General features: G+C 41.5%; 1 protein-coding gene across 7 annotated transcripts in view; it reads left to right on the top strand.

Annotated features, from left to right (window-relative positions):
- The window catches only part of OPA1 (OPA1 mitochondrial dynamin like GTPase), an 83,721-nt gene extending 63,933 nt beyond the window's left edge, over positions 1-19,788 (top strand). For 5 of the 7 annotated variants that reach the window (XM_037909737.2, XM_037909734.2, XM_037909736.2 and 2 more), the window contains 2 exons: positions 14,882-14,959; positions 17,560-19,788. In XM_037909737.2, the coding sequence (XP_037765665.1) occupies positions 14,882-14,946 (65 nt within the window). In that variant the 3' untranslated portion in view covers positions 14,947-14,959; positions 17,560-19,788. Of the gene's footprint in view, positions 1-5,308; positions 5,533-14,881; positions 14,960-17,559 lie in introns of those variants that run through there. The other 2 variants (XM_037909733.2, XM_037909735.2) reach the window with 2 other exon arrangements.
- The last annotated feature ends 3,404 nt before the right edge of the window (positions 19,789-23,192 follow it).

Raw genomic sequence — 23,192 nt, 5'->3', positions numbered from 1 at the left:
AACAAACCCAAAAACAGAAACAAAACCCCATGCAGATCCTATTTGTGGAATGGGAGTAGTTGGCAGGGAGCACAGTAGGAGGGCGAGGGATAAGCAGAATACTGAGGGAAACGTGACTCTCAAATGACTAAGTGGTCAGCCCCCAAGTCAGTTTGTCAGCACATAAAGTATTGACACCTGTGCAGGTGTCAGACTAGTCAGGACTTCTTTCTACACAAAGGCCTGTTGAAACGGAGGAGGGCAGTTGAATGTGTACAAAAAGAAATTCCTACCTTAGGGTGATTTTCTTAAATTCTGTCATAGTTCTAAAATGTAATCTTGGTGCACAGAATTAGCTGTAATTATTTTCTTCTAAAGCTCAAAGTGTATCAAGACTAACTAAACTAGTGTTCCAAAAAACTCTTCTGCTTTTTATATTTAAGGCTAACCCTGGGTTTTGTTACCTGTTGAAGTCACTGTATTAAATTTTTAGTGTGTTATGAATTCATTAGAATTGGATTTAAGCCTCTGTTGCATTTTATTTTGGAAGTGTCCTTTTAGTGTGCCTGATTGATGTTGGTTGAATATTGGGCATCCTTAGCGTGCCATCGTAGTTCAGTTGCACATCTGTGTACAGTTTCTCCCCAGACTTGACTGGTAATTGAAATACAGAGAGTGTTGTGGAACCAGTATTTGGAGTTTCTTGGTAATATGTGGCCGTTTGTTAGATTCCACTTAAACAAGGGAGTTCCTGGTGTCTGTGGAATGTCTGCGTAGAACAAAGGGTGGTTAAAGACATGCCAGTTTTTAATGTCATGCATTTAAGTGGATCTGGGTGCCAGAGTCCATTCGCAGTAATTTGGGGGCAGCTGTAGCATAGTACTGCATGGTGACATTATTTTCTTCATTGTTATGAGCTGCAGAATGAAAATGCTGCATGAAACTAATTTTATGGTGTGGAGCTGACTATCCCATATTTGTATTTCACTCCACTGAGATGACTACAAGGTTACTAATGACCTCTTCCTGGTCAGATCTCATGACCTGTTGATCACATATGTTCCTTAAAATCCTGTCCTCCCTTGGCTTTCCTGACTCCATTTCCTCCAGATTCTTTTCCTTCTAAATCGGATCTTTTAAAGACAAGGACTGATAAAACTCTAGCAGCTCTACTGGTCACAACCATGGGTGAGGAGTAGTTTCTCAGGGTGGAAGGGTCCAGATCACTAGGGTAAAACCAACACCTTAAATTCCACCTGGAAACCGATAGATAACCAATGCCGATTACAGAGAGTTGGCCACAATTTTCATTTTATATTGGTGCTTAAAACATTTATTTATTGCCAACAATATATTTGGATTCTGCAAGACTGAGGTAAAGGGTCTAATTCTGTAAGCACTTACTGTGGGGTCCCAAAGTCCCCAGAAGGGACTCTAAAAGATGGACATGGAGAAGACGTGGACTTGGAAATCCAGAGGAAGGAAGCACATACAGGGATCTTTAGAACTAATTATTATCATGGAAGAAGTGAGCTTTTAGAAGAGATTTGAATGAAGACAGGATGGTAACTTTGCAACCAGTTAGCTACACCACTTAACAAGGGTCAGCTGCATTATGAACAGGTTTCCTAATGGCCCTAAGATATCCTCATAAGGAGCACATTGCTGTAGTCTAATCTTGAAGTGACAAAGGCAAGGATAATAGTAGTGAGAGCTGCATCTGAAAGCGTTGTAACCTTCTGAACAGGTGCAGATCCAACAGCAGTCCTGGCTATCCCTGCTGTCTGGTCATCTAAGGCAGCTGAGGAACTAAAAAGACCTGCAAAAAGAAAAGGGGGACTTGTGGCACCTTAGAGACTAACAAATTTATTTGAGCATCCGATGAAGTGAGCTGTAGCTCACGAAAGCTTATACTCAAATAAATTGGTTAGTCTCTAAGGTGCCACAAGTCCCCCTTTTCTTTTTGTGGATACAGACTGACACGGCTGCTACTCTAAAAAGACCTGCAAATGCAAGTCAGTATATGCCCTCAGTTACGGTGGCTGTTATCTTCCACTCGTTCCCCCTCTATCTTTTCTGGATTTGTTCCTTATTTAGTGCACCCTCATCTATGCCCCAGTCTCAGCCAGAAACTGAATGCTCACCTACACCATCTGTATCTGATAAGGTGGAAATGTTAGAGGCAACATGACCTGCTTCCTCTCAACCCTCCCCAGATGCATGCTGAATTGTGGGGAGGGGGTGTGTGTGTGTGTGTGTGTGAGAGAGAGAGAGAGAGGGAGAGAGAGAGACAGCATATGTATAGTTTGTACATGCACACTGAATATGATTGTTATCATTAGGATAAAATGTATTCAGCTATTTTTGTTTAGTGTTCCTACTCTGTTCTATTCAGTTATAGAGCAAATGGCTGTTGTTTGTACCTAGTCACCTTTGCCTTATTTTTAATTCAGTGTAGCACAGTGCATGAGCCCAGCTAAAGCAAATGTACTTTGTGGTAGTGGAGGCAACTTGAATTTAACAGTTCTTTGTTTTGGACAGCTGTGTGAAACTGACAAATTAAAGCAGTTGCTAGAGGAATGTGTAGGATTGTTTGTGTCAAAGTGCAGATAAGGTAGCTCCTGCTTTGTGTCATGGCAGAAAGGGCTTTAAAGAGCCGCGTCTTCTCAAAGAGGGAAGTAATCCTCAAGGGAGAGCATACATCAATTGTAAACCTCCTCTGATGGAGCGATGGTTTTCTTAACTTCAAAATCCCAGATGGCAAAGATCGGAGTGCTGTGGTTTCTTAATGTTATTGATGAAGAGCCAGGCACTAATATCCAGGTTCAAAAACAGATCCTCACAAAGTTTAGCACATTCTTCGCAGACCAAAACCATCATTTAAAGTCAACATAGAAAGATAATGATAAATCGGTGTAGGACTGAAGGCATGCTTGCTGCCTATTAATCTTGTCCGAGTCCAGTGATCTACCCTTTGATGCATGTTGTTCTGGTGTTATGTTTACTAAATTTAATCTCTTCCTGAAATGTACTGCACGTTACAAGGATGGAAACAGAATGCTGGGTGCTAGTTTAAAAAAAACTGATCAGTTATATGTACAGATACCATATACATCGTTAATTGGATTTTCATGTAGAAGTAGTAGTGTTTGTAGAAATGCAAAATTATTGCAGGTGGATGAATCAAAAGAAGATGAATCAGCCACTACCAAGCTGTGAAATATATTAATCAGACCCTAAAAGACCTAAGAAATTAGGGTCATCAATGTTTCTTTACCAGCTTAGTTGGTATGGTGACAGTGATTTTTCACCTAGCTTCCAAGATGGAAGGCAATATAAAATAAAAGAGAGAAGTATAGTAATTAATATGACAATACAAACAAAAATGAAAATGAAGAATAAAGTAACATCTTCTCTTTCAGAGCAGGAAGACTTGAGCAATTAATCTGTATTCCTGACAAGCAGAGATGAATCATGGTATCAGTCCTATCTCTAAACATTCTCTTGTTAAATTTCATCATTAAAAGAGAAGATGTCTGTCTGAAATTATAACATAAATGTTGTTGTAGATAGGCTTTACTGGTTTGTGGTCCAAGTAACTATTGAGTACAATCCTCCTTTGGTTTGAGGACCAAAATGTATCAATTTCTAGCACTTCTGTTTTTATAAAGATCAGTATTCATATTTCTGCTCTGGGATTTACACAAGTAATTGCCTTTCGTAATATGACACGTTTCAGAGTAGCAGCCGTGTTAGTCTGTATTCGCAAAAAGAAAAGGAGTACTAGTGGCATCTTAGAGACTGACCAGTTTATTTGAGCATAAGCTTTCGTGAGCTACGATGAAGTGAGCTGTAGCTCACGAAAGCTTATGCTCAAATAAATTGGTCAGTCTCTAAGGTGCCACTAGTACTCCTTTCCTTCTTTCGTAATATGGTTAGTCACAGAAGTTGTCTGTGCGTCAGCTGGAGGAATTTAAACCGTTTATGTATTTGGATGAGTCATCACATAGTGTTCATGGTCTGCTTTCAGTTTGTTTTTCACCTACTCCCTCCAGTTAACGGGCATGTTGCTCTGATACAGTGAATGAAAATGACAGGTTTCCTTCCACAATTAAATCTTTGCCTGATTGTAGAGCTGATTCAAGACATTTCTATTCTGTGTTGGTTCCTCATCACTGTACATCTGGGCACCTTCCAGGCATGCATTAAGCAATGTGACTAACATCTATTGTGTGCTCCATTCTGTCTCTCGTTTTGACAGTTTTAATTGGAAATCCGATACATAATGAAAATTTTGAAACCTGTGGTAGGCTCTGAGCGCTGTTTATGGTAGTGCTGTGGCATTAATTACCTTCCCTTTTACAGGGATGTGGGACCTGACAAGTTCTCAAACGTAACTAGTGTCAGGTCAAAAGTCTCAGTAGTTGTCATTTTCACCTCCGCCTAGCTATCTCAGCTTTGATACTATGCTCCTGCGTTGTCAGATATGGGGTGATAACTTCATGTTTGCCAGTCTGTAGAGCCCTGGGGACTACTCTGAGAAACACAGTCGGCTTCTGTTCTGTTTGATTGGGGAGGGGAAAATGTGTTGCTGGAAACAGTTTCATTAGCTGAGACGGGCTCATGTGCAGACCTCGGGCCAGTGTGGGTCAAGACATTGATTAATTAGTAGCCTACACTTTCATCAGTACAATGCACAATTCATGTTTTATGGGGGTCTTTTTTTTCCTAAGAGCATTTTTAGCAACGTTAAAATAAAATGGCAATGCTAAGTACTTGTGAAAGTATCTTTAATGTCTTCAGACAAGCTGGCTTTCTGACTGCTGGTTTTGCTCCATCCCCTAGCATGAAGTGAAGGTGGGGCTCTTAAGTGGCGGTTGATAACTTTGCTCAAATATGATTTGAGGATAAGGTATCATTAGCGCAGGTAGCTAGATTGATTTGAGCAATGATGATTAACATCTTCTATCCAGACTCTGTTCCTAGCATCAGTTTCTTGCAGTGTTTGACTTGGTGTCATGGTTCTGGCTTATAGCATGTTAACCATACACGCTGGGGTTTCTAAATTTCCTTTGGCTGAATCCTCCCTTGAACCAGGAAGGAAAAGAGAGAAAGACCAACAGATTCTCTCTCTGTGGTGGGGAAGCAGGCTCCCCTGATGTTTCCTGTTGTGGTCTAGTTAAACAAAGTACTTGGTCAGCTCACTATCAGGAGGTCATAGAAGAGCTCATGTCCATAAAACTAGGATGTGTTAAACCAGCTCCTGGAGATCTGGCTATATTTGGAGATATATAAAATGGATGTGCTAAATATTTTGCTTTTGTTTTAGGGTTCTAAGAAGATGCTAACCATTGAAAGTAAGATCAATATCCATCGTTATAATAGCATCTCACTTGTGCTATCAGCCATGCAGAGTACCTCCTCGCACCACTCCCCGTACCACCAAGAATACCAGGATTCTAGCAGCACCCAAAATGAACTGCCTGTTTTCAAGGGCTGGAAAAGTGATTTAGTGCAAACATGCTTAAGTTTTGCCAGTAGCTCTGGGCTCCAGCTAGTAAAACATCACAGTGCTGTTTTTATCTTCCTAGCTCTGTAAAGCAAGTCTTATACACAGATGTGATTAACGCTTTTGTGTCATGATTATCCAATCCCAATAAATATACTTTGAAGTTCAAAATTTACAGAAAGTATTCATTTAATCTTGCCATATATTCGCATCTATTGCATGGTACAGTAGATTTAAGAAACATATTTGATAACCGTAAATGTTAGTTTTACTATGGTGTTACCTTGGTTAGCAGCTTTGTTCATTCTATGTTGGCTACCAGTAACGAAGTGGTACACTAGCTTTTCTGCAAGCTTGCATTTTAAGTCTGTATATTTTTAATGATTCATGGATTTACTATATGAACTGTTATAAATTCCATTTAAACTTCTCCAGTACTGCAGTGCTTTTATTACACTAATGAGCTAATTGTTTAAGAATCATTCACATGATTCATCCTGCTGTTCTGCCTTTTTTAAAAAACTTCAGCCACTGAAGGGCTTTTGACAAACCAATATTTATAACAGTTTGACAGCAGGATGAGGAACAGCGTTTGTCTTTGTAACAGCTTGAAGAAAGGGCCTTTCCAGCACCCAGCCATGCAGTTACAATCTTGACCTCTTTCTTATGCTGGGAACATACATACAGCAGACAAGCAGCACCTCCCATGTGTTTTCTTGACCCTCTGACTGTCCATTCACTTCCCATCTGTTTTCCCGTCTTAAAGGAACAGAGGGGGCCCTCTTCTTATAAATCTGTCTTTGCAGGTGATAAACGATGTTCTGTCTCTTTAAGGGCTGCCTGGGTGGTTTTTCCTTTTTTCTTAGTTTTAGCTTTCCCGTCGGACACATCCAGAGCAAAATATGGTATGTGAGCAAGAGGAAACTGGCAAAAAAATGTGATGAGCCAATGTCAAAGAATTTTTTAACATTCAGCAGGACATGACCCTGCAGTGATCAGTAAATTATAGTAGCTCTTCTTAGCCTTTCGAGATTTGTGAGGTGGGAGAAGGGATGTTGATGCAAGTTTTGTAACTTGTGGGTGTAGGGGTTGTTTTGGGAGTTGACTTTTTTGGACAATCTTTAGAACACTTCCCCCACATTGTTTTAGCAAGAACTGGAGTTTTCTGTGGTCCTATAGAATATGGAAGAACGTGGCACAAAGGGCTGAACCAAGAAGAGATTGTTTCACTTAGCCCCCTTTATATTTGCTCAGTGTGGTTTTGTATATGTAACTGGGATAATGTGCTAGTCAGTATGATGCTGGGCGTGCTAATCAGTCTGACTATAGACTGGATTTTCTGCTTACTGAAGGAAAGATGATGTGTTCATAACAGCGAATCAGAGATTTTCATAAAGGAGTTGTAGCAAACTAACTTCTTGTGTAGAAGGAATTCAGGGAACAGAATGGAGAAAATTGACTTAAGGGAAAGATTTAAAAGAACTAAAATATAAGCGCCAGATAAAAGGAAGGACAGATCAAAACCTACGAATATCAGAAGGGTGTAAACACTCAAAAAGGAGAGGAATTATTTAACAAAGTACAAGAAGCCAGAACTTATAGGGGTTATAAGTGTCGTTTTATAGTGCCCCCAGTCTACTAGGTGCTTGGTCGAAGTTTATAATAGAAAATAGGTCGCTATCGTCAAGGAGTTTATAATCTCAGACCCCGATCCTGCAATTCGATGTCTATAAATGGGCGCCATTGACTTCGGTGGGGCTCCGTGCCAATCAGACTGTAGACTCAAACCCTGAATGATAGACTGACGGACACGTGAGGATGCAACATACACCAAAAACGGGAGGGAGGAGGGCAATGAAGCGCAAGGGTCAGAGGCCTGCCTTTTGTGATCACTCAGTTAAGGCATGCATATGTCATGGCTGTGCAAATATTTCCTCTTCTTTTTAAAGAATAAACTTTTTTTGTAGGTGATGGTTTGATACTGAGCAAAAGTTTCAGGCTGAAGGGCAGGAGAAACTTTTGACCGAGAGATGTGTTGGTCTGCAGAATAGATTCCTAGAGCATGTTCAATGCCCCAGATTTTTGGGTTGTTTAAAAGTAGCCCGAACAAAGAACCAGAGATCATCCTGCTGGGAGCAATCCTGTATAGGCAAGGAAATGGACTAATGACCATCTCCCATTGTCTAACTTGTAAGACTGGGAGGCAGCATATCTTAGTTGCAGAGAAGACATTAGAACTCAAAAGGTTTTCTGCCAGCCTTGTGCTCATTCCTCTAAGGCCCTGAATGAGAAAAGTCTTTTACGTAGGAAAGCACTTAAATGTACTTAAATGCTTACCTAAACAGGGATCTAAATGTGTGATTTCTGAGCAGATGACTTTACCTCTCTACCTGAGTTTTCCTATCTGCAAAATGGGAATACTAACTGCTTCCTACAAGACAGAGATGTTTGTGTGGATTTCTTCTTAATGTTTGTAAAGTCCTAAGTATTATGATTTAGTTCACTAAGTACAGACAGCTCTGGCCCCTTTCCTACAATGTAACTGTCCATCTGTAGACTAAAAGAAAAATAGTGTTTGAGGGTTTTTTCCCTTCATATTCATCTCAGAATCAGGGAGCAGAGGCATACAATAAAGAGTAAGGGCTTGTCTACACAGGAGAGTTTTACTAGTATAGTTACAGCAGTATAACTATGTCACTTTAACTCGTTGTGTGGATGGACACTGTCTTATTCTGGAATAAGAGTGGCTTTTTTCAGTTTTGCTTAAACCCCTTCCAGAGCAACTAAGCTTTGGAAAATGAGAAAAAATGACTCTATGTGTGTGAAAGTGACACGCACGCATGCTCCCAGCCAGGAGCTGAGAATGGGTGACGGGATGGATCACTTGATGATTACCTGTTCTGTTCATTCCCTCTGGGGCACCTGGCATTAGCCACTCTTGGAAGATGGGATACTGGGCTGGATGGACCTTTGGTCTGACCCAGCCTGGCTGTTCTTATGTTATGTTCTTATGACACTGTTGTATTCAATGTCCACATGAGGAGCTAAAGTGCTGTAACTATAGCAGTTTAAATTCACACTTTATCAGAGAACAGTATAACTTCCCCAAGCAGACAAGCTCTAGGAGGTTTCTTGAGTCCTAAATATTATTCCAAGGCTAGGATGACAGCCTTCTTCAGAAACTCATGCTACTGCTGCCGTATGGATAGTCTAGTAGTAAAAGATTTAAACTGATCCTTTGAGTTAGTTGAAGGGGAAAGGTTACCTGCAACTCCTCTTGCTGCTGCACTACTTGATATACGTACATTCATACGTGTGTGTGTAAGATATATATATATAATGTGTGTGTGTGTATTGTGACAGACCCAAACCAGTGGGGTACAGTAGTCTGGTCGAAGGCAAATATACTGGCCACTGGATGAATAGTTTTCTGTTCCCTGAGTGACCAGAGCAGGGGCTGCCCTAGAGCAATCAGAAACCTGCTAGAACCAATTAAGACAGGCAAGCTAATTAAGACACCTGGAGCCAATTAAGAACTTACTAGAATCAATTATGGCAGGCAGGCTAATCAGGACACCTGGTTTAAAAAGGACCTCCCATCAGTTAGTGAGGGGGCGCGCAAGGAGCAGGGAGTGAGAAGGCTGCTGGAGGACTGAGGAGTACAAGCGTGATCAGGCTTCAGGAGGAAGATCCTGCAGTGAGGATAAAAAAGGTGCTGGGGAAGGCCAGGGGGAAGTAGCCCAGGGCGTTGTAGCTGTCGCACAGCTGATACAGGGGACATTGTAGACAGCTGCTATCCACAGGACCCTGGGCTGGAACCCGGTGTAGAGGGTGGGCCTGGGTTCCCCCCATCTCCCCAACTCCTGATCGGACACAGGAGAAGTTGACCTGGTCTGTGAGCAACACCAGAAGGGAAGGTCTAATTTGGAAAGGGATCTGGCCTGTCCCCGACCCACTAGGTGGGACACAGAGACTGCGGGGATTGTTCTCCATTTCCCCCATGCTGGCCAGTGATGAGGTTAGCTGAGTGAACAGCAGGTTTGAGCCTCTAGCAAAAGCGGACAGACAGAGCTGCCGTGAACCTCTGGGGTGAGCAAATCCACCAAAAAGCACAGGACCCACCAAGGCAGAGGAGGAACTCTCTGTGTGTGTGTGTGTGTGTGTGTGTGTGTGTAGAATATCCTGTGCATGCATGTGTTTTTTGGATATAATTCGTAGATCTGTCTTCAAGTTGCATTTCTCCATCTAGGAGTTTGTGGCACACAGCATCTAAGCACCTATTATTCTGAGAAGGCAATCTCATTGCCAGTGATGTATTGCTATGTTGCTTTTAATGTTAGATTAAGGCAAAAGTGATCCTATATTTAGTCAAATGTATGTATTTTGAAAAACGAAACAAAAATATAGATTTATATCATCAAAGAGAAGAATTAGTGAACAGGACAACTTTGTCTACAGGGATACCTCTGTGGAAAATTTCTAGCTTCTGAGGAAACTTTTCCACTATTTGTTTTCAGTCACGACAGAAATGTCTTACACTGGAAAGCTAAATTCCTCTTTTAAAAAAAGTCATTTGATTATAAAGCTGATTATTTTTCTTACTCTTACAGCATTATATGAAAAGTTTCTTTCAGTTTTATTGCTTTAAGTTATTCACCCCTACCTCATCAGCTTTGCTTGGAAGGTAACTGGCTTCAATTTTAACAGCACTGCTATTGCACTCCATGCAATGCTTTTACTGGTGAGGCACGTTAATAATGTAGCTATAAAGTTGGGACCAGTAAGTAGACAGTCTGTCTTTATGAGACTGAATATTTTGGGGGGGGGTTCTCCTTCCTAAATCGATGTTAACAGCAAAAGTAAACCTTATCCTTGGCTGTGTCTTTCTGTATTCACTGTGTATTCAAATCCTAATTACGGATCAATTAGTCTGGTTTTGAGCCTTTTAGAGTCAGTATCAGAGGATTAATGAAAAGAAAATGAGTGGGCAGCGGTATCATTTCATGTGGAGATAAAAAGGGAACAAGCATGAATGGGTCTCTCAAGCCGTCTGAATAAAGAATTTCTTCATTCTGTGTCAGTGGAGGGTTATGGGATATTGGGAAAAGATTATGGGAATATTCATGACCAGATCAGGAGACATAATGAATTGATGTATGGAACAGCTCATCTTTTAGGTAAACATTGGGTAAATGGAAAGTAGAATGGGTATTCATTGCCTGTAGGCCTGTGTGTTTCATTGTTCCAAAGCTAGAAACAAGGGGTTTGTTATAGTTTTCCTACGCTGGTTTCCCTTAAGTTTTGATCACTATTTAACAGGTGGTGTAAGAATCATGCATTCATAACTCCACATCTGTATTAACACTATCAGAGTTATGAGAAACAGTATAAATATAAACTTCAGAAGTAAATTATAACAGAACTGTAGCACTTGGAAGGCTGATGTGATATTGGAGCCTTGGATAGTAACTCTGCAGAAAGTTCAGTATGTTAGAGAAGTGCATACTTGTTAGCAGGTTAAAAGTTTATCTCGTAATCTGCGGGTTATTTTTTAGAATAATACAATATTGCAGCATAAATACCCTCAATATGTCATAGCCATCTCCTTAATGTGGATTCATGTGAAGAAGTGTCCTGGTTTGAAATCCAAAAACCTATTGGATTTTGAGGAAGTATTCATTTGCAATATAAAATGTATTGCAGTTGGGCTGTTTAATTGGAGATGGGCTCAAGCCAAGAAGCTTGGACCCAGATTTGGAGCAGAACCCCTGGAAAGTGTGTGTGTGTGTGTTTTGGGAGAAGGGGCAAGTGTTAATCTATCTCACAGCAAAGTGTGTTGGATCCAGAAGCAAATATCCCCAAACGTTGAGGCAGTTAACATCTATTGTTTCTGTTTGGGTCAATTATAATTATCGTCCCGTTGTTTGAATGTAAATGATAGGAGGTTCTGACATACTTACCGTGAAGTATTCAGTCACTGCACTCTGTTGCTCATCAAAATAAGTATCTCCAAGAATTTCAGATTATCATCGTACTAACCACAGTTGTATCAATACGCTTTCTGCCGTTATGCTAAATGAAAAGCAAACTAAATAGCAGGGCACGATTACTGTGTGCTGTATTGTGGGTTTTAGAAAAAAAATATATTTTACCTGTTGATTAGTATCTGTTTCAGTGCAATAAGCTGTATTCCTACCGCGAATACAAAGCTTAGTATGAATATATTATAACTTCTTGACAGACTTTTTAACTGTTTTATTTAAGAAATTTTTTTTTCAAAGAGTTAAGTTACTTAAAGACCTCATAATCATTACAGTTAAGGAGTCACTTCAATTCTATCCAGGTGTAAAAACTGATAAAGTGCTTATGATAACTATGGAGGCAACTTTAGTATGTCTGTTCTCTAAACAAACACAACTGCCGAACTGCATTCTGGTGGAATAAACATTGGCTATCCAGGTACTTTAACATGCCTTCATCGAAAAATTAAAGTAGATCGTGTTGGCACAAACCGACCCCCCCCCCCCACACACACACACACACTTTTTTTTTTAAGGGTGAACTCATAAATTATGGATTTTGTTGATGTTGTGAATTTCCAGCACTGGACTATTTCACTAACCAAGGGTTGAACAGGAAAAATATTTGCATTTAATGTTGTTAAATCTGTCTGCTTTCAATGAGACTAATAGCTTGATCAATATAAAAATCATATTTGAGGAAAGAATGTTGGACTGAATAAAGCAACCCAAACTAAAAATAAGTAGTTCAGAATTACATTACTCCCCAAAGCAAGAAGTATACATCATAATTACAAAAATAATTGTGATGCGTTTGTCAAATATAATACAAAATTAGCCTTTGAAAGAGATCTGGGTTGTGTGCCGCGCCCCCCCCGCCAGCAGAAACAAAAAAACAATCTTTAAGCAGTTTTGAATCCAGCAGTAGCATGTTGTTTTTAGCAACATGGCTTTACTGAGGGCTCATCTCCAGTCATATTTTAAGTCTTTGGGGTACAATCCTGATCCTACTGGAGTCAATGGGACTTGTGCTATTGACTTTAATGGGACCAGGAACTTACCCTCTGTCCGTATCTGCAAGACTAGAAATTATCTGGACCCAGGATAGCTAAAAGACTGTCTCAAGCTCCAAGACTTCGGTTGCCCTGAATAGCACTACTTCTGAGGGATGCATATGAATGCACTCAGATTAACAAAACAAACATACATGTCATTTCCCAGGCAGGGGGCGGAGGGGATTGGAGAGAAAGCTGCACTTGAAAACCATACATCTCATTATTTTAATTTTTAGCTCTGGAAAACATTCAGACACCCATGTTCATCACTGTGTATAGGACGAGTATAGACTAAGATCGCCTGAAGTCTTTAATGAAATGCCTTTTGGTAGTTTTAGCCCAGTGTAGGGTAGCCAGGAACACAGGTCAGCACACACTATCACTAAGTTCACTCTGGTGTACAGATCCTTTCTTTGCTCATTAGAATGCCCCATGACAAAGTTGGTTAGGAGACTAAACTACGTCTGGTCTTCAAGGGGGTGGTCCAGCCCTTGAGGTTGAGGTCATAGAGAGACCTGAAGCAAGAGCTTACCAGGCCAGGCTGTTAACATGAAATAAAGCTGACTGCCTTGTTTTACTGTATCTATTTCAAATGCTAGCCAAATAATGTTAACAGCTTTGTTTCAGTTGCAGAATTTTTCTTTATTATTGGAGTATATTTTACATCACTCTTAAAAATCTGGTCCGCTGAAATGTCCTTTTTATCCTACAATGATTAATTTGTTTTTGTTTCTGAAACACACTTTGGTGTAAAGTATGAGGATTAGGTCATTTCATTGCTAGATGAAACGATTATTTTTCCTAGCTACCTCCTACAAACACTCCCTCGGGTGATCACACTTGGTGCTTGCTCCCAGCTGCACACGTACCCTGTTCAGTCATGTACTTCGGTTTTTTAAAATGTAATAAGTAGCTGGGAAAATGAAGAAAACTACTAATGGAAGAAGATAACCAGAAGCGTCCCTTGTAACCTCACAAAGGGAATTTGGGGCTTTATCCCAGATGATATTCTTAGTTTGTTAAAACTAGATTTGAATATTTGCACACATTTGCTGAACGCTTGATTTCCGGATTATTCTAAGTGCAGTGATCCACTTCTTCCCTTTCCTTCACACACTTAAAAAGGAGTAACTGGCTCTACGTAGGTTTAAAACAGAGGGTTCTCAAACTGGGGGTTGTGACCCCTCAGGGAGTTGGAGCTGTCAGCCTCTACCTCAAACCCCGCTTTGCCTCCAGTATTTATTATAATGTTAAATATAAAAAAAGTGTTTTTTAATTTATATGGGGGAGTTGCGCTCAGAGGCTTGCTGTGTGAAAGGGGTCACCAGTGCAAAAGTTTGAGAACCATTGGTTTACAAGAAGCAGCTTCAAGCAGGGGGAGAAAAGCATGCAGGCTTTTCAATCCCATTAAGTTTTAAAGTCTGTTCTGTAAGTCACTGCAGTTTACATATAACATGTAGACACTACAGTGAAGGGTGTTGTACAAGATCTTGAGGGGGAGAGAGGGACACAGTGATGGTAAAAAAAAAAAAAAAAAAAAATCAAGGGTTTGGGTTTTTTAAAATTTCCTACTGACATTTTGTTTTCAGTAACTGCATGTAGTTTTGTCCTGCTAGTGGTTTTGCTGATGGAGAAAATGATTCCAGATTTAGAGGTTTTGCAGAATATAATTCTGACTGCATCGTTTTGGTCAGTGCTGAGATGCAAGGGACCAAGCGTAGATATGTAATTGAATATTCAACTCGGATAGGATTCTTCACTCCAAGCACTGTGTCTTTTGTACCAGGTGTATTGCACGTTGAGGTCTGATTGCTTGAAATTCTACCTGTTAGGTCACTAGCTTTTAACTGTTTCTTGAATGATTAATGGTGTTTGTGCTACTAATGTGGAGAATAATGATATTGGGCTAAAAGAGAGAGGGATTAGTGCACTTTACTTAATGGATAACAACTCCCGCTGTATAACAACAGGTGCACAGTTGACTTGACGTGTGTGAACCAGTGGAAATCTGAGCTTTTCAAAACATAGCTATTTCAGTATCAGATTGCTTTGCTGCATTTTGGAATTATTAAATTAGCATTTATGGAAAAAGGTATATACTTGGAAAAGTTCTTTAAAGAAAAAAACAGCCTGAAGAGATAGTGTATGTATTTTTGTCTGATGCAGACACTGTTCACAAAGGCATTCAGTGCATCAAACATTTAGGATAATGATTGCTTACAGAATCGGATTTTGTTCTGCTGTATAGTTGAGGTTTTTTGTATCTATCCTCAATAAAATAGCAAGAAATTTGAATAGCAATCTTTTTAATCTTCTAGAAAAAGTTCGGGAAATCCAGGAAAAACTTGAAGCCTTCATTGAAGCCCTCCATCAGGAGAAGTAGATTGTTCAAGCAGGTACAATGTTCTTACTGTTCTCTGCACACAGAACAACCCATCACACACAATGCTGAAGGAATTGTTTCCTGAAAATCCATTTCATTTTACAGCTTTCCCTTGCTTCTTTCCTTTTTGATTTCAATTTTCAGTGCTATGATTCTAGTCTTTATAACAGCAAAAGAATGTGAGATATAGTGTAAGTGCTTTTAGGTTAAAGAGACAAGGGGGGTGAGGTAATATGTCTTTTACTGAACCAACTTCTGTTGGTGAGAGCGACAAGCTTTCGAGCCACACAGAGCTCTTCTTCAGGTCTGGGAAACATACTCTGAATGTCACAGCAAAATGCAAGGTGAAACCGATTGTTTAGCATAAGGAGATAACACGTATTGTAACGGACCATTCAAGGTAGAGTGGCCTGTAAACACCTCTGTAGTCATAGGACAAAAAGAGAGGGTTAGAGGGTTACAGATTGCTGTAATAAGCCATAAATCCAGTATCTCTGTTCAGCCCATGATTTTTGACGTCTAGCAGAGTAATTAATTTAAGCTTCTGGGCTTGTCATTTCAAAGTGTTGTGCAGGTTTCCTTTGAGAATGAGGACTGAGAGGTCAGATATAGAGTGATCACTTTGTGAAAAGTGTTCACCCATGGGTGATAGGGTGTTTTTGTCTTTTATCATATTCCTGTTTGAGTTCATTCGGGGGCATAGTGATTGTCTGGTTTCACCCACATCCTTGTTGTTGGGACATTGAGTGCACTGGATGAGGTACGCCGCGTGTTGATAGGCATGTGTAGGATCTATGAATCTTGAAAGTTGTGTTGTGGGGGGTGTTGATCATTGTAGCAGTAGAGATATGACTACAGGTCTTGTATCTGTTGTTCTGGCAGGGTCTGATGCCACTCGGAGTTGGTGTGTCCTGGTCTGAGGAAAGCTTGCTTCTGATGATGAGCATGGAGAGGTTGGGGGGTTGTTTGAAGGCCAGAAGTGGAGGTTCAAGAAAATAGAGTATCCGTTGTAGTTGTTGACACCTTGTATGGGTTCCAGTGTGGGGTGGTAGGTGACAACTAGGGGTGTGAGGTTGGAGAAGGTTTTATTTCTGTATTGAAGCAGGTTCTCTTGGGGTATTTGGGTGGCCCATTCCATGATACAATCTACTTCTCTTGTGGTATATCCTTGCTTGGTGAAGGCAGTTTTAAGTGTGTTAAGAGTATATCCAGACTTTCTCCTCTGAGCATCTTCCGTGTTATCTGAGTGTTTGGCTGTAGATAACCTATTTCTTGGTGTGTTTGAGGTGGTTACTGGATCTATGAAGGTAGGTGTGCTGATCCATGGGTTTCTTGTATATAGTTGTCTCTAGGGTTCCATTGTTTAAGCTGATTGTGGTGTCCAGGAAGTTGATGCTCATGTGGAAGTGCTCCAGAGAAAGGTTAATGGGTGTGTGGTGGTAGTTGAAGTTGTGGTGGAAATCTGTGACGGAGTTTAAGCTGTCTGTTCAGAAGACGAAAATATCGATATATCTCAGGTATATCATTTGGTGTCATGGTACATTTATTTGTCCAGAAATTCTTCAAGGTGGCCCATGAAGAGGTTGGCATATTGGGAGCCATCCTAGTACCCATGGTTTGGACAAAATATTTGGTTTTGAATGTAAAATTGTTATGGGTGAGGATGAAATGAATGAATTTGGTGATGTGTTTGGAGTGGATATGTGAGGCTTGTCCATTGTCTTGTAAATATTGGAGGCGGGCAATCGTGCCGTCATTGAGGGATATCGATGTGTAGGGAAGTGACATCCATGGAAGTGAGGATGGTGTTCTGAGGGAGCCTGTTAATATTGTGGCATTTGTGAGGGAAGTTGGTTGTACCCTGGAGGAAGCTGGCCGTTTGTGTGGTGAGTGGTTTGAGGTTGGTTTGTATGAGTCCCAGTATTCCTCCAGTAAGAGTGCCATGGCCAGATATGATGGGTCTGCCCTTGTATGTAGAAGGGGTGGGTATGTGGGGAATGAGTTTGTCTTGGAGGTGTTTGAGGAAGGATTTGATGATATCCTTAAGTTTCTGGGTAAACTGTGGTATGGGGTCATCTTTGAGTTCTTTGTAGTAGGTGTAGTCGGAGAGCTTTTGCTGTGACACTGTGAGTTCCTTTCCCAGACCTGAAGAAGAGCTCTGTATGGCTTGAAAGCTTGTCTCTCTCATGAATAGAAGTTGGTCTAATGAAAGATATTACCTCACCCACCTGGTCTCTCTCATATGCTGGGACTGACACAGCTACAATTCTAGGTTAGTTATTCAGGTCTCATGAAACAGCTCTAAGATACACTTTGAGTGCACAGTTTGCATCAACATTAAAATGTGAGATCGGTTATAGCTCATTGTAATCAAAATGTGACGATACCTCTGTTTGTGTAAAGGATTTTGAGATCCTTATATGAAAAGTGCTAGATAGTGCACGCGAAAATTATTATTGTCAGCACTCAGATCTGAGTGTCATTTTCAGATTTCATTCATGTCCATCACCTAATTCTTGTGTTAATTCTCAGAGTATATAAGGCATCATGACTGAACTGTATAGTATAATTGCACCTGTTTTTAATTACATTAATTGCCTTTTTATATTTCAGCTGCACTTTTACCATAAGAATGCAGGCCTTTACCAAAATGCATTGCACAAAGAAGACTGAATGAAATGGCTGTTCTGTCCCATTCTTCTTCCTATCGTACCTTTTTGAAGCATCCTGCGATGTCAAAGGGGATGAGGGAAGTAATTTCTCCCATTGGACTGAGAAATATTGAACAAAACCTCCCATTTGAATTTTTGAAGCAAGACAAACGTGGCTGCAGAATCCATTTTTTGTTGTGTTGAAATGACGAGAGGAGGGAACGCCAAAGTTGCCCAATTAAGTTCTGTTCCTGAGAGGAAGAAGAGGCTTTTATTTCTTGGCTGCGGTCTAGTGTGGCCGTACTGGAGCAGATTCGTACCGTGCTTTTATCCAGTGTCAGTTTCTTGCCTGCAAATAATCCTGGGAGTTTGAAATAAAGATTTATCATTTGTACATACATGAATGAATACCCTTCTAACTAATATTGTTTGTATCTGTATACGGTATGTGAAGCATCCTCAATCACTAGGGTACACCTCTAAATACATTGTGGTGAGAAGGGAGATCTGAGAGAGAGAGAGACTTTACTTAAGCACTTGCGCTTGAGCATTATCATCCAAGGAATTCTGCCAGTTCCTGTATTTTGAAAAGTACAGGCTGTCATTCATTGACTCCTTAAAAAGTTTGGCTCAGGAAATGATGTCAACAGCTGCTCATTTTATGGCTGCTTTCCTAGTAGATGATGATATGCTGAATCATAGCCAATCACATTTCATTTTGGGGGTTGCCTGGACACTAACTGGGTTTCCTGTTAACTTTTCCCATATCCTGTTGGAAAGTAAGCTAATTATGTGTGTGGGTAATACAGTAAAATAATTTAACAGTGTAACTCACTTGGTTTGACCCTCTCAAATAAACATTTCAGAAAAAAAAGATCAAAACCAGATTTTTTTTAATATATTTTCTTTTTACTGGGGACTTTAAGGCCAAAATTGCTTTAAAGTCGTGTAATACACAAGATCCCTTCATAGCCACTTGCTTTGTGTAGTTTAGACAGGTATAAATGTTCAGTGGTGGTCATTCCTTCAGTCTGTCAGATTGCCCCCAACGCGGTCTGCAAGTGACATACAAGAGCTTGGTGGATTAAACAAATATTCACCAATTCTTTGAGGTGTCACATAGAATTTTGCTCACTTGATTTTACTTGTTTCTTCTGTTATCTCGTCTGCCAGTTATACATTTTGTATAATATAAGCCCCACATAAATGAACATCTTCTTTTTTTACATATCTCAACTTAGCTTCTATTGCTGTTAAAATTGTCAATGAGACAGATTTAAGAAAATGATCTAAATACAATTTCACAGATGTCCGATGACTTTTTAAAGCCCTTTTTTATTTTTCTCCAGACACTCTTAATACAAGTGTAGTAATCCAGCTAGAATTGACAAACGGTGCTGAATACTGCCCTGGAAGAGGATGTTAGACAGGTTCAAAACAGTTCATTGTGCAATTACCCCAAAATGTAGGTTAGGAAATTGACATAGCCTTGTATTCTTCCCTCTGAAAGAGGCAAATGGTTTGAATTACTAGTAATTGAGAATAAGAAGGTATAAGTATGTAAGAACATTTATCGTTTTGATTCTCAGACACAGAGAGCAACTGGAACAGGAAACCCCTAACATTTGATAATCAAAAATAAAACTTTAAGCACCACTGTGTAAAAAAAACCTAACGTGTAGTTTTTCATACAATGGTGCGTAAAATTAAACATGGCAAAATACTCTAACAGATTGAGCATTAGGGCTTCTTTTTACTTAAAACCACTTGATTACAGGAAAATGAGTGCATTTTAGAAAAAAGGTAAATTGGTTTATATGATCTTTTGGCACAGACTGTGGGTAACTTCAGAAGTTTAAGTTGTTTCCACAACTGTGAAGGAAAGCAGATTCCCTAGATTGTCTGTCACATGAATGAGTCTGTACTTGTATGAAATCCCTCTCTGTACAAAAACCCTTTTTCATTTACTTGACAAGATCACTGTTTGAAATCTCTGTGTAGTGTGAATGTTGCAAAATGTCACATCCAGTGGTCAGTACGCACCTTTTCTCCAGCATGATATCAGTACACTTTTTGGTTGTAATTTATTGCTGATCTGAGACTTAGCATCATGTGTTCCTCGAAAGCTGGGTATTTATTGAATGCAGATGTAATTGAAGGGAAAATAATAAAATTCAGGCTTTGAACACAATGTTCATGTCGTATGCACAGTTGAAAAGTTACTCAACCTCCTTGTGGCTATTTCCCCATCTGTAAAACAATGATAAAGGTACCCCACCTTTGTAATGTGCTTTGAGATCTAGGAACATGAAGCGTTATGCAGTTGCTGAATATGGCTACTCTTTTAATGTATAAATAACACCCTTTGGTTCTGTTTTTTATCAGGTTTTCCTGAAAAATCCCCGGGTTTTGATAAAGTCAGGATTCGGGTTTTACCAGTTTTAACCCACATTCTGCCCCTCAAGCCCCCCACGGAATGGCGCGGCCCAGCTGCAGAGAGGAGGGTAAAGGCCGTTTGGTGGCTGCTGCTGTGCAGAGGAGGCGTGAGAAGCAGGGAGCTGGGACCCGACAGCTGAGAGGGGCTTCCTGCCTAACTTGCTCCCCTATCACCAGCTCCCTGCCGGTCTCGCTCCCCCAGAGATGGGCAGGGAGCCCGGTGACCACCCCAGTCTGCTCTACCTGCCAGCCAGAGCCCGCTCCTGACTTCCAGCATGGCCCCATGCAGAGTGGCAGGGAGTCGGGTCCTGGCAGCCAGGAATGCTTGACAGCTGCAGAGCCAGGCCCACAGGAAGTGGAACAATCCCCTCACCTCTCCTGCCTTCTGGCCCCTCCTTTTAGTTTTTTTTTACCGATTTTCACCTGTTTTTAATTTTTTTACGCAGACTGATAAATTCCCAGGAAATTGTAAATAAAATAAAAACCAAACCCAATGGGCCTTATATATAAACTACAGTATTTCGCCAGTAGTGTTAATATAGCACTATATATAGGCATAGTGCTTTACAGATAAACCAGACATGGTCCCTGCTTGAGAAGCTTATCAGCTTTCTCATGGTTTGGTCGAGCATAGATCTTTTTCTCAGTGTAAGTGAAATTCTCACAGGCTTTTACACTGGGTACCAGACTTTAATGTTTGTTAGATTCTCTTATACCACACAGATGTTTAGTGAGACAATAGAATTGAGAATTATAATGAAATGGAAGTCAGCTTATCAACAGGTGCATTCTGGAGTGCTAAACCATGCCTTGAAGATTCAGGAAAATGTTACAAAAACAATTAAAAAAAAAAACCCTGACAAGTAACACAGATATTAAAGATGTTGCTTACCTGTTTTGCAAAGCCTAAATCATAGACACAGGAGTACCGGTACCAATAAAAGGTTACATCTTTTACTGTTTTGATTTAATGTCAGGCTTCTACTAACAAAACTCTTCGAGTGCTTGCTCATGTCGATTCTATTCTAAGTGTGCGCAGGCCCACGCACACACAGTTGTCGGAGTTTTTTGCCTTAGTGGTATCCGAAGGGTCAGCAGTGGCGTCCCCTTGAGTGCCACGCTCATGTGTTGCTATATCAGACCCCGCCAGCCCTACGCCCTCTCAGTTCCTTCTTACCGTAACGGTCAGCAGGCAGACTCAGGTGTCGACAGCCCCACCATGGTCACTGGAAGGGGATTCCTCTGGCATGGAAGGGCAGTTCAGCCCCTCGCTCAGATCCCATCGTCGCAATTGGGCACCCGAGGCTGCGTCGACAACAGCGGCGCTGCCTTGGCAGCGTGGCCAGTGGCCAGCGCAGTGGCCTTATTGGAGTCTCTGGGGTGTGCTTGTCATGACGATGCCCCCTTCGCACCGTGCACCTGCTGTAGCCTCAGAGCAACATTTGACGGTACCAACGGCACCTGGCTCAGAGGATACTGCACCCACCCCTAAACCTCCCTCCCCCACGGTGGATGATGCCCTGGGTCTCCCCTGGTGGTACAGTCGTCATCTTCGTCCCTGGACGAGGTGGTCGCAGGACCCTTGAGGGCCAGCCCGCCAGACGATTTTAAAGAACACCAGGCCCTTCTTTGACGGGTGGCCAAGAACTTGGGCCTAGAGGTGGAGGAGATGGCCGAGCAGGTGGACGCCGTGTTCAACGTCCTTTCAGCATCTACCCCACTCATATCGCACTACCAGTTTCAGGGAGTTCCCTTCGTGGCCCTGGCCCCGTCACTGACCCTGGTCTGTTATGCTTCAGACCTGGCAGGCTCAGCACACAAGGCCGCTGGCTGTGAGACGATCTGGCCCTCCATATCAAAGTCAGGGAGCTCAGAGCAGTCCGCCTGGTCTGCCAGGCTGTCTTGCCCCACCTGAGGGGCAGGGTGGAGCCAGGTCTTCGGACCTTTGCCAAGAAGCTTTCCGCCTTTGGGACTTTTGTGTGTGGCATGCTGTTCATCTGGTAGCCGCGCATCTGCCCGGGACCAGGAACATTTGCAGATCACCTCAGCAGGACCTTTTCATCTCGCCACGAGTCGTCGCTCCATCCGGAGGCAGTCAGTATTGTCTTCCGGAAGTGGGGGACTCCCCAGGTGGACTTGTTCACGTCCCGTGAACAGGAAATGCCACGTGTTCTGTTTGTTCCGGGAGATGGACAGGGGCTCCCTGTCAGAGGCTTTCCTGCTCCCATGGTCGGGGGCCCTGATATACGCCTTCCCACTGCTGTCGTTGCTCCACAGAGTCCTCCTGAAGGTCAAACAGGACAAGGCAAAAGTTATCCTGATAGCCCGAGTGGCCTCACCAGCACTAGTTCAGCACGCTGCTGGACCTTTTGGTAGCCGCCCCACCGCGGCTGTCTCTCTGTCCGGACCTGCTGTCCCAGGACCATGGCAGTCTCCTGAACTTGATAGCATGGCTACTCAAGGGGGCGCCACAGCTGACCCTATGGATACCGCTAAGGCAAAAGTCTCCGACGACCGTACACGTGGGCGTGCTCACACCTGGAATGCAATGGGCATAAGAGCAACGCATCTTGAAGACCAACAGTTACGAAAAGGTAGGTCACCATTTTTTACCTCTCCTCACTGAAGTAGTTTAACGCACTGTGGTATATATGAGGCCCTTCCCTGTCCGTTTGTGCTGATTTTTACTGAAAAATTCCTGGGTTTTATAAAAACTTTTTTTTTTTTACTCATTTTTTTTCACTCAAATTTCGGGTGCACTCAAGTACATGAAAGTACTGATTACGTTGGGAAAATCCAGTCCCTTACGTTAGGTAGATGTGTTTACGGTAATGAGTTAGTCTAAGTGTAAATGTGAGGCTGTCTGTTAAAATAAGGCAGTGTAGTGGAAGATACACACGTGTGTTATGTGCACAGACTGTTAACGTACAGTTTATTAAATAAAACCACAGCATAAAACTGCTTTTATTTTCAATACTCTGACTTTTCTCCATTTGTTGCTTTTTTTTCCTGTCCTCCTGTCCCAAAATATTAACATCAATATTTCATAAAATCACAGAATATCAGGGTTGGAAGGGACCTCAGGAGGTCGTCTAGTCCAACCCCCTGCTCAAAGCAGGACCAATCCCCAACTAAATCATCCCAGCCAGGGCTTTGTCA

Source organism: Chelonia mydas, chromosome 9 (genome assembly GCF_015237465.2).
Source record: "Chelonia mydas isolate rCheMyd1 chromosome 9, rCheMyd1.pri.v2, whole genome shotgun sequence".
NCBI lineage: Eukaryota > Metazoa > Chordata > Testudines > Cheloniidae > Chelonia > Chelonia mydas.
The sequence above is the reverse complement of the archived record's forward strand: the minus strand, read 5'-3'. Positions and strand labels throughout refer to the sequence as shown.